This window comes from Sciurus carolinensis, chromosome 7 (genome assembly GCF_902686445.1).
Source record: "Sciurus carolinensis chromosome 7, mSciCar1.2, whole genome shotgun sequence".
In the NCBI taxonomy this organism is placed as follows: Eukaryota; Metazoa; Chordata; class Mammalia; order Rodentia; family Sciuridae; genus Sciurus; species Sciurus carolinensis.
The window spans coordinates 139,271,376-139,288,480 of record NC_062219.1 but is presented as its reverse complement, the minus strand read 5'-3'; the positions used below and the strand labels follow the sequence as shown (position 1 = coordinate 139,288,480).

Genomic DNA, 17,105 nt, shown 5'->3' with positions numbered 1-17,105 from the left:
CCTCCCGCCTTCCTTTTTAAATTTATTTATTATTTTTTAAGCAAGAGAAGCTCACTCCCATTTATTACTTGCTTAGTCAGTGGTAATAGTTTATAGAAAAGGCAGGCTGGATAAATGCCCCATTATTTTCCTTTATTGCCAGTTCTCTAAATATGAGTTGGTGCCCAGTTATCCTCCGAAAATGACAGCTTTGGTTTTGTTTTGAGTACTGTTATGAACTCATGGAGAGAAACACGTGTGATAGTCACTATCACTTAAAGAGTTCTGTCCAAACTCAGATTCGCTAGGCGAGAGGACAAAGATCTGATTCTTTAAACCTCTAGTTGGGCCTGACGTGAATGACGGTGCCTCTCTCCCCCTTCCTTCTCCTCCTCGGCCCTTCACGACAGGCGACCACTTTATCAAGTTCTTCGCTCCATGGTGTGGCCACTGCAAAGCTCTGGCTCCGACCTGGGAGCAGCTGGCTCTGGGCCTTGAACATTCCGAAACTGTCAAGATTGGCAAGGTAAGTGAAAGCCCTTATTAAACTGGAAATAGACCGTTTGGGGCTGGATTAATTAGCAGGCTAGCCCATTATTCATTCCGTGTGCGAAGTCGCAAACTTGATTTATTAATTCCATCTCGTGTGCCACTTGATAATTCATTTCACCTTCACAGATGGCAGCGCGGTTTTGAGTTTGCTGGCTTTTCCACAGCCTAGCGATAAATTATGGCCTTGGCTGCTTTGTTTATTTTGAAGAGACGGCCAATTCTGAATTGGCAGCCCCAGCCCTGTTCTGTAAAGATACGGGGTAAAGCCTTGTAGAATGTTCCCTGGACGTCCTTGGAACTCGCCCAAGAGCTCTTTCCTAGAGGGCCCTCATCGACCGGCTCGCAAAAGACCCTTCTTCACAGTGAGCCTCGGTTTGCTCCAAGGCCTGGGATTCCTTCCAGCTCTTCCCACTTGACATAGAGAAGCCATGTCAAGAAGTGATATCCGACAACTCCTGGATAACTGGATTTTTCTGGAACTATCCAAAGCAGCTCCTGGGCCTTGAAGTCCTTTCAGTCTCACCCCTCCTCTGGCACCCCCAGACATCCTGCCAGGAGTCATTTTGTGAAAAATCTCATTTTCCCACTTTGCTGTGGGTTCATTTGCCTGCTGAAGTAGTGTTCCATGTCTAAGAATGATCGTTAACAGGATGACCTGCTTAGGGCAGGGAGGTCGTTGAAAGCATGACTTGGGGGGTTGGGTAGGCCTGGTGGCCGACCTCAGGTCAGACTTCACCACGCCCTCATCTCCCCTTTTGCAAAACTGAGATACGTCTGCCTCACCTGGCCGTGAAGATGGAAATATACTGCTTGGCGTGGGGCGTGGTGCGCAGCACGTGCTTAGCGCATTGTGACCGTTGTTATTATTATTAAGTGGATGTTCACATCTGCCTGTTAAATACTTTCAATAATTTGTCGTAATTATATGTTATGATTTTATATTATTGAACATTTTATGGAAGATTATAAAATAATCTTATCTTCTATCTTAGCCCATATCTCAGGTCTTTATTTTAGATTATTTCATGAACTCTTATGGGAAATGATTTTTTTTTTTTTTTTTTTTTAGTGTATCTCAGTAGAAGTTCCTAGCAGAACCAGACTCGAGAAGACACCAGCCTAGGGAACCGGGCAGGGCCTTCATCTCTGGGTGCACATGGCTAAGTTAGACTGGACCCTTGAAAAAGTTCATTCCCTCCACAGGCCTTGACTGGAGCCTTCCTTTGCTTCAGTGTAACCCATTAACTGCTGTCTCACTGTAGTCTTATGGCTTAAAATAATATTTTCACCCTACTTTATTGATAAAGTGAAAAACAACTTAGTCCTGCTAGCTGATTTTTTTCCACCAGTGCTGGGGATTGAACTCAGGGCCTTGCATATGCTAGGCAAGTGCTCTACCCCTGAGTACATCCCCAGACCTTTGTCTTATTTTGAGACAGGGTCTTGCTCAGTTGCCCCCAGACCCGCTCTCCTACCCCAGCCTCCCATTATAGGCATGTGCCACTGTGCCTGGCCGCTTAGCCAAATTTAATACCAGTAGAAAATAAAAAAGAAGAAATTCAGTACAAAATGTTTCAAGAAAGTCTTTAAAAATTTAAATAGAAAACTTGAAGAGCTGAAATCACTGGTAAATTAAGTTTACAGAATTAAGGACAGATTATAATCTTAATTGGACATTTTAACAGTGATACCTTTATTATATGCCAAATGCTCCTATTGAAAATTGTTGACTCCCCTTGATTTTGTGTGTATGTGTGCTGGGGATGGAACCCAGGGCCTTGTCACGGAGCTGCATCACCAGGCCACCCCCTTGATTTGAAAACTGTGTAAGAGTGAACACGAGAGTAAGCTGCTTACAAACTGACACTGTGAACTGTCCAGTCCTGCTCAGGACAGCCTGGCTAAAGCCCCCTTCCCGGATGTCATGCCAGGCCCTGACTCCAACCACCCATGTGTTCCCGTTAAAATGTTGCTTCCTAAATGTTGGCATTTTTCAACTGGGTTAAAATGAATCATGTCTCTAAAATAAATCCTGTTACTCTGCTCCATTAGCTCAGGTGTATTTGGGGGTAGCTTCTACGAAGTTGCTCTAAAAACTGCAGCTTGCTGGCACAGATATTACAGACTCTGAACTTTAAAAATCATTCTTTTCTTCTTTTTCTTTCTTTTTTTTTTTAAGTACAAAGTATTGAATAGTCCCTTTAGCAAAAAACGACATAAGGAAACTGACTAGGAACTTCACTGTGCTTTGTTTTCAGGTTGATTGTACACAGCACTATGGACTCTGCTCAGAAAACCAGGTCCGAGGCTATCCAACTCTTCTCTGGTTCCGAGATGGTAAGAAGGTAGGTCTTGGGTTCCTGGTGAGGGGACAGAGCTCCTCCCTGGACAGCAGAGGGCTGAGTTGCTGAGTGGTGTTAACGGGGGCAGGGAATGGCCACCCAGCTGTTTGGACCCCGGCCTAGGGGAACGTGTGCGATGGAATAAGGTCTTTCCCTAAATGAGACCTGCACGGTTAGGAAGACCGTTAGGCTTTTCTGAACTGTTTTGTTGGCTCGGGTTGTCATTAGAATAACCCAGGTGCACTGGCCACAAACACAAACCAGACCTCAGAGCAGGGACAGTGCTGGCTCTGTTGGGTCCTGCCCCCTCCATGCCTGGACGTGGTCAGCTTCTTACAGTCCCCCAGGCAGCATGAGGGCTCACTGGCCAGCTCCACCCGGATTTCAAATGATGTGCCGTAGAGCCTGTCACCAAAGCCAAGCCACAAATCTCTTCTCCCCATGGGAGTGGGAGCAGGCAGACCTGGCCCAGGGTGCACAGCCGCTGGGCGAGCGGGGCCAGGGAGGTGACACGTGCTAACTCAGGGCTGTCTCCACGCGGCCTGCCCGCGTGGCTCTCGTCTGAGACAGGTGGATCAGTACAAGGGAAAGCGGGACTTGGAGTCACTGAGAGACTACGTGGAGTCGCAGCTGCAGGGCCCAGAGACGGGAACCCCAGAGACTGTGGAACCCTCAGCGGCCCCGGCGATGGCTGCGGAGCCCACAGGCGACAAGGTGGGTATCTGCGCTCTCTGAAGGGAGGAGAGGGTCCACGGCCACCTGCCTGCCATGGCGAACCGTGAACGAAAGCTCCCTTTTAAAGCCTGAGGTAGATGCGAGACTCATCCTGGGACGGGGTTTGGTGTCGGTCACCTCTAGGAAGGCTTTCAGCCTTGATGGAACTTGCCAGTGTTTGCTATGGGATCTTGGCTGGTGGCCTCTCCGGGTCACTTGCAGAACTGGCCAGTCACTTGATGGTGACCCTGTGGCAGAGAGGACGTGTGTAGTGGGACTAGACTGCCAGCTGCGGTAGCATTTGTGAGGCAGCCTCTGAAGGAGCAGCAGGCTGTCATTCAGATGGTGCCAGGTTCCCTGTTCACTCATTCAGCGTGTGTCTCTGTCCCAGTTCAGGTCCGGTCTTAGGCTGCTGGGAAACAGAATTAAGACCCATTTTGTGCCTGTGAAAGGCACTGGGTCTGTGGGCGAGACAGGACAAGCTGGTGTCATGGACTGTGACCAAAATGTGCAGGGCAGCCAGGTTGGCTGGAGAGGAGAGAGATGCAGCGGCGTCCGCAGGACAGACAGGGGCCCCGTGGCTGCCAGCAGGAGGCGCTGGGAGCAGAGGTGTGTTCAGGGCGGGGCCCGAGGGGCTGCAGGAGCCGGGTGGAAACAGGCCGAGGTGCACTGGAGGGTGAGACCGGAGCTGAGTGCAGGGGTCCTGGTCGGCCAGCCCAGGGCCCCGTGGATATCTAGGGTGTCCCCAGAGCATTTCAAGTGACGTGAAACAAGGAGAGGTGACCTGCAGCTGCAGGTGTGAGAGATGAACTATTGCCTTAGGCCACGAAAGATAGGACCCCAACTAAGGCTGTGATAGTGGGGACACAGGAGAAAGGGTGAGGGTCCTGCTCTAGGGAGCACTGTCCCTGGAGGGGTCCCAGGCGGTGCTCAAGTTTCTGGACCATCTGGTGGATGATGGCTCCAAGCACAGGTAAGGACCAGAGCAGAGGGGACAGGTGTGGCTTCAAGGTCTTGGTGTCCAGGGCTTGTGTTTAGGTGGGGATGTGCAGTGGATGGTTACATACAGGACTCTGGAGCCCCGGCAGGAGGTCTGCACAGATGAGTGAGGTCAGAGGTCATCAGCTTTCCATGGAAACGGACGCCGAAGCCACAGGCTCACATGAGGTTGCTCAAGGGGAGTCTCCTGTGTGCTCCCCAGGAGGTCATTGCCTCGATTTCTCATCTACCAATACTGAGGGGTCTGTCGACATTTCCAAAGCCGAGTTCAGTCGGCCCTCCAGATTCACAGGTTCAGCCACAGAAAACACTAATTGAAGGAAAATGGCACCTGTACTGAACGCGCACAGACCTTTTTCTTATCATTAGTCCCTCAACAACAGTGTAACAACTATTCACGTGGCAATTGCATGTATTACTGTGAGTCATCTAGAGGTGATAAGCCTCATGGGAGCATGTGTTAGGTTCTGTGAAATTCTGTGCCATTTCATATAAAGGACTTGAGATCCACCGATGTGTGTGTCCTGGAACCAGTGCCCTGCACTTCCCAAGGGTGACAGGACTTCATAACATGCCAAGTTTTTACCTGGGACAGTGAGACATGGGAGTGACAGAGGAAGGGATAGCGACCCAGTCGCTTTGGGCCCTCAACATGTGTGCAAGAGGACGTGACTCACTGGGGCCATTGCTCCCCCAAGAAACCCCAGTTGTCTGGAACTGGAAAGACCCATGGAACCACCTGCAGCCTCCTCCCAGGGCAGGGGCCACAAGGGGCCTCCTTGCCCCCATGATCCAATCCTTGGTTGGACTCATATAGGTCGGGGCTGGCCTGGGTGTTAGTTAGAAGTTGAAGTTTTGGTTTCAGAAGTAAACAAACGATTCTGTAGTTATTATGACGACACACGTAAGAGCCGTGTGTGTGTCATGGTGGTCATAAAGGTCACTCCAGATCGGGAATAAGTAGGTGCTGTGGATGTTTTCATCACAGACTTTCTATTTATGATGTGGTTTCCGCCGTTAAGTGGGACTCTGGGTGGGAGCAGAGGTGTGTTTCTGAACGTAGTGGAGGAGGGCGTGTTCCACGTGCCCCATGGCCGCTGAGTCCCTGGTTCGCTGAGCTGCTGTCAGGAGAGGGTCCTGGAGCCCTATCTGGAGATGTGCACAGACACATTGCCGTAAAGAACAGTCCAGGTACAGCTGCCATGAAGCAGGCTGCCGTGGGGTCCTGCCCTGGAAATCCTCCCGCCACAGCTTGGAGGGCACTGCACGCTGACTTTGCACAGGAGACAGGGAAGAGTGGGGCCCCCTCTGCCACGTGGAGAAGAGGAGTGCTCACGGGGCGTGATGGGACGGGAGGAAGGCAGCACACAGGAAGCCACAGGTCGCCCAGTGAGGGGGCCGGTTCAGCTCCCACCCCAGGCTGGGAGCTGCTCTCTGCACCTGAGCCCCACCCTGGGCCGACTGGGGGAAGGACGGAGGTCTGGGGTATCTTCCTGGCATCTCCCCCTTGTCCCGATTCCTGTAAGACAGCAGCTCCTGTGCCCTTCAGAGGCCATAGCCTGCCCTTGTGCAGTGCAAGTGACATAGGTATTTCTGGGTGACTTTGGGGCATGCCAAGCAGTGTTTTAAAGAAGTGACTGATCTTTTATTTCTGTGCTGCTGTACCTGAAGTGACGTATGTCAACTGTGGCTCTCTCTTCCCTGGAAGGTCGGTGTGTTGGCACTCACCGAAAAGAACTTTGATGACACCATTTCAGAAGGAATAACCTTCGTCAAGTTTTATGCTCCGTGGTGAGTGGCTGCTTAACTAGAGCATCCTTCCTCCTCCTGTGCTCAATCACAGCCCATCTCCCAACTCTCGAGCGAACCCTCCGGACTCAACCCTGGCAGATTCCCCATCCACACGGAGGTCATATGGGAAATCAGGAAAGGTTCTCATCGTGTCCCTCTATTCAAATAGGCTAAAGTTCAGTGGCACTCGCAATTGTTCGTAGAGAAAGAGGTTGATTTATTTTACAGTTCAATCTACAAAAAATGGAGGTGATTTACGTGGCTCACACAAAACATTGTCTGTGGCATCTGGCTGCTTTTCCAAACTGATTGCTGTTGGATTTAAACAGTGACCATCACCATGTAGCTCTGCTCCTCTCTCTCTTTCTAACCATATGACAGAGAAACCCAGTAGAGCTCGGCTTTCTGTTAGAGCCATTCAATATGTGACCCAGTTACCTGAACGTTCCTGCCACACGGTCCTTGGGGACCGGAGTGTGAATGGAGAGCAAATCATCTGAGGCCAAGACAGCCAGACAACGTGGGGGGAACAGGAGACCCACCCTAACTGTAACCCGCTGTAACTCTGCGTGTTCTTTGATTCCCTGGAACCTCAGTTTCCTCAGCTGTCAAACGGGAACAGTGCTTTGTCTTCACAAGTAAAACATCCGCATCGGGCCAGGCAGTGTTTAGGAGGATGGCAGATTCCACCCAGACCTGCACAGGGAAGGGCACCAGTGTCTCTTTGTCCCTGAGCTTGTTCACTCCAGGTCCTTGGGAGGAACCATGGTGGCAGGGACAGGAAGTGAGCACAGGATTTCTACAAGCTGTGTGATTTTAACATGCTGGTCCATATGCCCTCAGGATTGTTCTCTGTTTTTAAAAATCCTAAAGGGATACAGATCAGGAATGTAGAAAGAAGATCCCTTTCATTGACGGGGAGCAGCCCATGTCGTGGGAGAGGGTCAGGAAGAAGAGGGAGTCGACCCAGGGGAGAAGGGAGGGTCCTACTAAACTCTGCAGTGGTGTCTTACAAATTGCTGAAGTGACACGACAGCTTTGAAGTTGTGAAATTTTAAGACCCTAAGCAATCACGTCTAAAATGTTCTCAGGATTCAAGTGATTTTTTAAGAAACGCTGCAGACTCTGCTTCTCTTCCTGTCCGTCCCCTTGTGCTCACGGCCTGCATAAGCCAGCTAGCCCCATTCACCTTAGCGTGGAAATGGTCTCAAAATCTACACTTTTCACACCGGCTCAGTTCTATCCAGTTATCTGGATTGACTGAATTCCTTGTGTAGCACGGGAGCGGGTGTGGAAGGGGAAGAGTTAGTGTCACCCAGCGGGAGAATTGGATGTTTTGGAAATTTCTAGGCGATTGTTGACTGTCTCGTGCAGAAACAACAAGACTGACAGCGAGATGGGTGAGTGACCTTGACCCAGGACCTCAACACAGCCCTCACACTCTGTTCCCAGGTGTGGTCATTGTAAGAATCTGGCTCCCACGTGGGAGGAGCTCGCTCAGAAGGAATTCCCAGGTCTGACCGAGGTCAAGATCGCTGAGGTCGACTGCACAGCCGAGCGGAACATCTGCAGCAAGTACTCGGTGGGTAGGCCAGGAGCTGGGAGCAGGCATCCTGGACTCGGCGGAGAGGGCGCACTCCGCCCTCGTCCCCCCAGCAAAGCACTGCTAGTGACCCTTTGAGTCGTTTTGCTGTGAGAGGCGGAAGCTTTTCTCTCTGAGGTGAGGTGGACCTGCTCGGTCTGCTTTTTTTTTAAATAGCTGGACACCTTCAACAGGGGTTTGCGTCCAGCTGAGTCTAAAGCTGTGCCATAACCGAGTGCTGAGGACACCAGCACCACTGCTGGTCCTAAATCCCAAGGGGCTCAGTCTTCAGCCGTACCCCGCACCCTAGAGGACAGTGGCTGGGCCGGGCTTGTGCTGGGGGAACCGTCACCTTCATTCCCAGCTGTTCATATATAATGGCCCAGGGGGTTTGTGATCTATTTTTTTATTTCTTTCTTTTCTTTTTCTTCTTTTCTAGTGGTGGGGATTGAACCCAGGGTGGGTGCTAGGCAAGCGCTCTACCCCTGAGCCCCAGCCTCTTATTATTAAAACGCATTTGGAGCCTCCAAGGTCATGACCTCATTAGGTTGAGAAGGATGGGACGTAGACATAGTTTACTTATCACTAATAGATGCTAGCTGCTTGTTGGGCCTTGAAATTTTTAAGAGAAAAGGGGTGAGCTGCAGCTGGAAAATGCATTCCCGGGTGCTTTGCAGAAGGACAAGGCTTCCCCTGGAAGCCCTTCAAGAATGCAGATGCCCAGGCCCTGCCCCAGATCCCCCCAGCGATTGAATGCACATTAACGATTAAGAGGCTCCCACTAGGGTAAAGCCATTCCTTTGACTCTAATCCTTAATGTAATTTGGGTTAAAAAGTAAGTGTAGAGCCTTCAAGGTTTGCTTTCTGAACTATCTGGTCCTTTAATGATCTATCCAGTTCCAAATATTGGTCATGGAATTTCCCAGGCAGTGGGGTTTTAAGAAGTAGTTTGTGGGTGATTCAGATGAATGGTTTCCAATCTTTCTTTGTTTTTTTTTATTCCCGTTTTAAAGGTACGAGGCTATCCCACATTGTTGCTTTTCCGAGGAGGCAAAAAAATCAGTGAGCACAGTGGAGGTAGAGACCTCGAGTCCTTACACCACTTTGTGCTGCGCCAGGCAAAAGACGAATTGTAGAACCCACTTGGAAGTCACCTGTCCTGCCTGGCCGCCCATACCCGGTGTACAGGAGTCACATTGTACGGACGTCCAGGGTTCAAGCGGTGTTTATTCAGAAAGCAGAATGTATGAAACTTGTGGTACCTTCTTCATGTGTTTTTTAAGCCAACATGCTCTATGGATTCTTTATTAAGTTCCTCTAAGCAAATGTGTAACTCATGGTCACTGTGCAAATGAAATATTTTCAGTGGTGATCCATCCCCTCTAACCTTTTCTTGACAAAATTAAATGGTTTCCTTTGAGACTAAAATAGTCAAGGAAAATCAAATTACTGGACTATTTTGGGCTCCCAAGTGATTTTTGACAAAAGCATCATCCAAAAGCCTAGTTCTTTGCACTGCCCCCGAGTTCTGGAAAGGTGGCCTTGTGGCAGAATTGACTGGAAGGTCACAACTGATTTGTTAATCATGTGACTGGTTTGTAGCTTGGAGCAGATTTCAGAACAACCCCTTCCCCTGGGAAGAGACCTCCATGGCCTCTGCTGAGTCTTGTTCTGTCGGTCCTTCTCTCATGGACAGAGGCCCTCCCATACTGACTGCAGTGGTACCGTGGGTACACCCCAGCAGCTGTGCCGAGGCCGTCATTTGTACGTGCGTTGACGCTCCTCTGATCAGTTGTTGTTCACAGGGGACTCCCGTTTGCTTCACACGGACAAAAGGTTTTATCGGCTCTTGTGAACACAAAGCCCGAGTCCCTGTGAACGTTCAGATTTGATGTCTTCCGTACAAAGTGGGGGTGTGGAAAGGTCCACGCGTCTGGTCCTAACTACCCCGTCCACTGGTGGGAGGACTCCGGCTGTGTCCGCCACTTGGGGCGACAGGACCAGATGGGCTTTCCCAGGCCTGGGAATCCAGGGAGCAGGGAGGCCCTGGAGCCCCCAGGAGAAAGTTTCCGATTCCGTTCCTCAGTCGCCCTTCTAGGAACTTGCTGTACTTTGTCTGCCTTCGAGGAGGTCGACTTTCTAACGTAAGAACAGAGGGACCTCAAGACCAAAGACTGACGTCGGCAGGGCTGCGCTGGCCACCTGCCCAGATGTCAGTGCCAGCATACCCTCCTCGTGCCGCCACGCTGGTTACTAGGCATCCTTCCCCTCGCCCTCCGACGTAAGCCCCTGGGGGTGGAGCTCTGTTAAGACACACCTCTCACGATAACCACCTGGGTCCAGCCCCCTCTCGACCCCCGTGCACAGGGCGTCATCCCACGTGGCACAGAGCAGCTGGTGGTCGGAATCTCAGAAGCAAGACCACGTCGACTGAGGCAGACGGTAACAAAGCAGCCTCTCCACCAGCCTCTGCCTCAAAGGAAATCTTTATTCATCAGGTGTGGTTCACAGATGTCCTTCAAAAAACAAAAACAACTTTCTAGAGAAGCCCAGCCACCAGGAGTGGCTTCAGGTTTGCATTATGAGTCTTGTATTAAAAGAAAAAAAATCAAAGTGGTACAATTTGTTTACACTATACTTTCTAAATAAACTTTTTTTTTTTTTTTTTTTTAAAGTCTGGTCTTTCCTTAAATGTTACAGCAGAATGGATATAAAATAGGCAATAAATTATAGTTTCTATTTACAAAAAAAGCTGTAAGTGCAAACAGTTATAGATTATAAATGTATTATTTAATCAGTTTAGTATGAAATTGGTTTCCCAGTACATGATTGTGAAAAAGACATTTAAAAAATATTCTAAGATTTAATCTGAGTCTTACTTTCTACAAGAGGAAACTGATTTCTGTTCATCAACAGCAGGCCCATCTCCACACACCCATTCTTAAAGTCAGGCGCCCCTTCCTCCTGGGGTTCCCCTTCTGGGCCGGTAACATGGTATTCGTATAGTGAGAGGCAAAGATCCTCGTTCATGAAGGAGATGGGATGGGAGAGCCAGCGTTCCTGAAGTTAATGTGCTTTCCAAAGAGCCAGCCTGATCAAGAAGAGGTGCGGAACTGCTTTCAGCTGTGATGTGGTTAAAACGAAGGCCGCCGAGAATGCCTCCCCTGGCCTCCACTTGTGGCCTCACCTCAAAGGCTGACGCAGGGACTTTTGGTTCTAGTGAGAATATAGCACAGGGGAGAGGGCGGGTGTGCGGAGACCTCTGTGGAGCCCTGGTCACCATCCTGGCTGCTAATCCTATATGAAAATGGCCTTCCTGGGATGGAGATCTAAGACGACAGGCCTCCCCCCTCAATTTCTATGACGTCTGTGAAATCTACCTTTGACACATAATAATACTTGAGCCAAGAGTACTCCTACTCCTTCATAGTTTTCTTTCTCCTATTTACTCACTGACACCCACCACCTAAAGCTAACACTAATCTGGGTGGGTCTTCTTCTTTGAGGGGGGGCACCTTTCCACAGTTGGGTGTCTGCGATGTCAGACCTCATGCTGCAAACACAGACTCAGCTTCCTACAGACCAACCACGACTCACGGCACTTACGAAGTGAGCGGATTATTATTGTCCTTTTAAAATCTTCCCAGAGCAGTAAGGCACCAGCGTGGGATGGGGTCACAGTCTCGGCTTCCCGCTCCCACTGCGCTGCTTCGCGTTTTTAAGGCAGACGTAATCCAGGATCCCAGCTGGGCTCTGTGCACGTGGCAGCTGGCTTTGAGTTAATGGCATCCGCAAGCTCTTACGACCATGTTCCTGTATTTTTTCAAGATGACATTGGAGTTGTCATCAAAGTAAAGAACTGAGATGGCATTTAGTTTAGTTGGTGCACAGCAGGGTTTGGGGACATACTCAGGATTCATAAGGTGAACCTGTTTCAAAACAGGGAAAAGGGTCCCGTTAGAAATGAAAACTGGTCTGGGTTTAATCCCACGTACACGGGGCAAGACCTGAGCACTCACCAGGGTCTGAACGATGGCGTGGTTGGTGGCGTTCATGTGTGCGTTGAGTGGGAAGGAGCATTCTCCATCACAGTAATTGGCGGCATAGCCCTTGGGGGCGATGATCCAGTCCTCGATGGTAAAGCAAAAGGAAGCAACAGATGAACGCTCTGCAGCATCTGTGCTCAGCGACCCCGGGAGGAGGTGGCGCGCATGCTGCATGGGCTGGGAGGCTGGTGCAGGGAGGCTCGGGAATCGGTCCAAGTTCACGTCTAGGTGGGAACCTGGTCAGTCTGGCTCCCAAGCCCTCGGCCCTTCCACAGGCCCACATGGCCTCAGCTGCTACCCAACCATTAGGCCCGGGATCGCACGCGTGGCCAGCCTTACGAATGGATCTCCTCAATTAATGATGGGGTTGCATCATCCCAAAACAGCACTGGGAGTTGAAAATAGCACTGACACCTACCCTACAGAGCACCCTGGCTGGGAAACGGCACTCCAGAGTAGCAGCTGTTCTCAAGAGCGTGGGGCTGACGGGGTGACGGCTCGCTGCTGCCGCCCAGTTCAAATGTGGAGCGCCGTTTCTACTGAACGCATATTGCTTTTGCACCATCATGAAGTGACATCATGAGCCAGGGACCGTCTGTACTTGGATCCAAAGGACTGCTCTTGTCAAAGGAATGCCATCCTCATATAAAAACTGCCTTCCGTCGCTCATCACCTATGACTAAATATGCTACTTACAAACTAGTGGTGTTTCTTGTGCTCTTCTGACTAGTTGGGGTGAATGAATTTATAGTCATTGGAAGCTAACCATTTAGATAGTTTTTTCCAACCCTGTTTCAAAACAACCTTAAACTTTGTTTAAATACTCAAATAAATATATGCCCTGTGGGTTTTGAAAGGAGGAGGTAAGCATGTTGCAGAAATGGGTATTGAGATTGAGGGATCACAGAGCTAGGGAACCCTGAAAGGTATCAGTGGGTGGTTGGCCCGCCGACAGGTCAGGCCTTCCTGTCTCACTCCAGCAGCGTGAGAATGTGCAAGGGCCCCCAGGACTTCCACAGAAGGGGTCATCGCACCCATGAAGCCCCAGGACTATGGCGATGGCTGCTGGACCTCTGCCCTCCCTGTTGTCCAGAGGACTCACCTGCCATCCCAGGTCTTGGAAGCTCACATAAAGCTCATGCTTCCTGCAGGCTGTTTTTAATTCACTGCTGTTGTAATCTGTTGGAGGAGATCAAAAGATATGTCCATTAACTCATTCATTCCTCCATTTAAAAACTGACACAGAGAGTTTGTGACATGCCAGGCATGGAAGGCATCATATTCTCATTAGCAGGTGATGGCCAGGCAGGACTTACTGCATTTCAAACGCACATCCTGCAGCTGCATGAGCCTCTAATGATAGCTGCTGGGCCAGGAGAATATCCTAAAGGAAGTCGTACGGAGTGGGGCCCAAGAAGGAAGCCCAGGAATGCGGCAGGGGGAGAGGGAGACACTGTGCCTGGGACACATTCTCTTGCTGTGTGTACCATTTGTGCTGCCAGGATGGAGCTGGACTGAGCTCTTATGCTTGCACTAAGACAAGGACTCCAAAGCCAGTGCTTCCTGGTGAGAATCTGCTGAAACTTATGTAGCCGCCCTGTGCAATTCAGGAAGCTCCAGCCTGGATTAGCCCGCAAGGGGTCTGAGCATCTCAACTCATTTAGGTCCGCGGGAGCAACCCTTCAGTGACGTGCCTTCTGCCTAGCATCGTGGAAAGTAGGGAGATAAATCAGACATGGCTTCCGTCCTCTGGGAACTTAGGGATGGTGTGAGACATGTACACCCGTCATTCAGATACGACTCAGAATCTGAATGTCATGGTCAAGGTCAATGTAAATAGATAAACACCACTGGAGCTTAGAGAAGAGACATGACTGAGCTAAATGCCAACGCAATGATTTGGATTTTTATTTTTACTTATTTATTTATTTATTTTACTAAGGCACAGCGAGCCTTTGAAAGTTTTTGAGCCGCAGAGTATTTAGAATTGCAATTCTAAAGGCTCCATCAATCTGGTAGTTGTGTTTGAGAGTTCTAGAGAGGGCAGAGATACAAAGTAAGGGGAAGACACTGGGGAAAGGTTCTTCCTCTAATATGGTTTCCGTGGATACAGAGCCCAAGCCATGTGCGTGCCACCTCTGTGCTTGTCAACAACATGAGCCAATAAATTACCTAATTCTCAAATGCCTGTTTGAACTGGATTTTTATACTTGTATTCCCAGAATTCCTGGCCCTGAATCAGCAGAGAGCATGCAGATTTCGAGATTTGTAGGAAAAAGAAACAGGACCAACTTAGGTCACTTACACGGGGAAGAGACTTGGGTCAGCACTTTGAGGTGGTTTACTATTTTAAATTTATTGTCTTCCCACTGCCTACCACCCTAGCTGAAATGCCAAGCACCCAGGAGATGCAAATGCAAAACCACATTGGAAGGAAATTTTTACAGAGCAGGGCACCAAGAACTCAGTATAAACCACCATTGTAGGACAAGATGAAAACCTCCTATTAAAAATAACCCCTCAACAACAACAACAACAAAATTAGCCCACAAAAAAATAGACTCAAGATGAGGGAGTTGGAGTATAAGAAAGAGGAGACACAGGGACTGCAGTAGACTGCCTCTGGACAAGGCTAAAAAGGAATAATATCTAAAATAGCAGAGAGGACAATAAAAGGGCTAGCAAGCCTAAAGCAAGACACCATGGAAAAAGAACAAGGCAGTTATGCAAAAAGAACAAGGCAGGTGTACAAAAAGAAAAGGCAGATGTGAAAAAGGACCAAATAGAACTTCATAAAAACTGTGACCATTGAAAATGAAAATTAAATGAATTAAACATCAAGTTAGATGTAACTGAAGAGAAAATTAAGGAACTGGATAATGCGTTTGAAGAAACCTCTTCAAATATAGCAGAGTCAACTGGCAGAAAACACTACTCTCTGTAAAGAGATAAGGAACAGTGAGAAGTCCAACATATTTCTGATAGGAATTTCTGGAGAAAATAACAAGATAGAAGCAGTATTTGGAAACATAATGGCTGGGGATTTTCTAGAACTCAAGGAAGGCAATATCTTCAAATGAAAAGGCACAATGCATTCTAGGCAGAACAAATAAATTCCTATCCAGCCTCATTTGGTGAAATTGTTATCAAACACAGAGAAAGTCTCAAAAGTAAACCAGAGAGCAAATGAAAATTACCTACAGAGAAATATAGACTAATAGCAACACTTATAAAAACACACATTTAAAATTAAATAATATCATAAAAATGTTGCCATCAACAGAATTTCATACACAGCTGTAGATGGTCCTTGTGGGCATTGCTTATTCTCATTGCCTTGTTTTCAGGAACACTTCTCATTTGGAGGAATTCCTATGCAGGTGGGAATCAGGACGCCCTTTCCCATGGCAGACCACTCTCCTCCTTGTCCCCTAGCATCATGAACAGGTTCATGACTGCATCAAAGCCAATCAAATGCCTCCACCCTGGAATTCATGACTTGAGGAAGTGACTTGAAGGTGAACTCCTGAATGGGTGGCATGGCAGCCAGTCTCCATGGTGATGGCCCTGGTGCTGGTATCCAAAGCATATTGTCCCTGTAACCCCATTTGAGGTGGGCTTTGATTTCCAGTTTGTTTTTCCAGCTCTTTTGTTGACTGGGTGAGTTCCCTGGTATCTTTAAGTTGGAGTCTATTACTACTACATGCAATCAAGAGCGTGTTTAATTTTGTGTCAACTTGACTGGGTTAAGGGCTGCATTTGTCTAGAAGAAATCAGCATTTGAATTGGTGGAGTAGGTAGAGAAGATCCACCCTCACCAATGGTGGTGAGCATCAACCAATCCACTGGGGCCCAAACAGAAGGAAAAAGTTGGAGGAATTACAAATTCTCTTCCCTTTTGAGCTGGGTCACCTGTATTCTGCTTGGAGACATCAGAGCTCCTGGTTCTCAGGCCTTGGAACTCCAGGACTTATACCCATGGTCCTCTTTCATTGGTGTGTCTTTGGCCTTGGACTGGGACTCACCATCAGCTGACCTGATTCTCAGGCCTTTGGACTTGGAATGAATGACACCAATGACTTTCCTGATTCCCCTGCTTGCGGACAGCAGGTGGTAGGGTTTCTTGGCCTCCATAATTACATGAGCCTATTCCCACAATAAATCTCCTTTTATCCATTCATCCATCCATTATCTTGGTTCATTTCTCTGGAGAACTCTAATACAAGCTCTGACTAGTTAAGTCATTATTAGTGATTAGAGCAGGAGCACAGGGCAGGAACGGGCCCACTGTCCCATACAAGGTTGACAAGGTGGCTTTCTGTTAAGGTATCTTCTACGCAGAGCCCTGAAGGAAACTTGGGAGCGAGGTGAGCAGGTTCCATAGTATAGGAATACAATGTGAAGATCCTGAGCAAGTAGCCTGCTTGGCATATCCCAGGAAGGTCTGCTAGAGACTGCCTAAGTGTGTATTAAAAACCCTTGTCCTCCACCCACCTCCTAGCCCAAGAGCCAGGTGACAAGTGTGGCCATGTGCCCGAATTCTGCCCACAAACATGGGGGAGAAACTCCCCTCCAGTCCTCCACTCACTCACTTTCCTCTCTTAACTGCTCAGTGCAGGGATCAATCTGCTGAGGACTTCAAGGCCCTGGTTCCTTTGTACTTTTGAAGGTGTCCTAGATTAGATGATAAATTATATGATCCCCTATTGACAGTCTCATCTGGAATGTCCTTGTTCCCCTAAGGTGAGCTTCTCCCAAAATATTCTCCGTGCCAAGGACCAAAATCTCCCTGAAGTCAATCTTAGAATTATTAGCCACATAAAAAGCAGAGATTTCTATAAAGACTTCCCATCTGAGGTCAGGCAGACATGGGCAGTGTCAAATCATAAAGAATATGTCTGGTGTTTGTCCCCAGTGTCCAGCAGAGAGCTTTGAAAACCTTTGGAATTTCCCAAGCCATAGAAGGGACTTTGCTATGCCAATGAGACCCCTAGACATGTGCCCATAGTGGGTCCCTAGATAGCTTCAGGATGGAGGCAATGATGAGAGGGTTGGAACTTGGGCCAGCCTTGCCTCTGAGGAGAAGACAGGAGGGGGACT

General features: G+C 48.8%; 2 protein-coding genes across 2 annotated transcripts in view; one reads left to right on the top strand and one right to left on the bottom strand.

Moving 5' to 3' along the window:
* Positions 1-10,614, top strand: part of Txndc5 (thioredoxin domain containing 5) — a 28,542-nt gene extending 17,928 nt beyond the window's left edge. The window contains exons 5-10 of the mRNA XM_047558037.1: positions 390-505; positions 2,790-2,876; positions 3,444-3,587; positions 6,295-6,377; positions 7,830-7,959; positions 8,973-10,614. Of these exons, the coding sequence (XP_047413993.1) occupies positions 390-505; positions 2,790-2,876; positions 3,444-3,587; positions 6,295-6,377; positions 7,830-7,959; positions 8,973-9,095 (683 nt within the window). The 3' untranslated portion in view covers positions 9,096-10,614. The remainder of the gene's footprint in view (positions 1-389; positions 506-2,789; positions 2,877-3,443; positions 3,588-6,294; positions 6,378-7,829; positions 7,960-8,972) is intronic.
* Positions 10,430-17,105, bottom strand: part of Bmp6 (bone morphogenetic protein 6) — a 157,281-nt gene continuing 150,605 nt past the window's right edge. The window contains exons 5-7 of the mRNA XM_047558036.1: positions 13,108-13,184; positions 11,979-12,089; positions 10,430-11,888 (exon numbers count right to left, since the gene is read on the bottom strand). Coding sequence (XP_047413992.1) covers positions 11,739-11,888; positions 11,979-12,089; positions 13,108-13,184 — 338 coding nt within the window. The 3' untranslated portion in view covers positions 10,430-11,738. The remainder of the gene's footprint in view (positions 11,889-11,978; positions 12,090-13,107; positions 13,185-17,105) is intronic.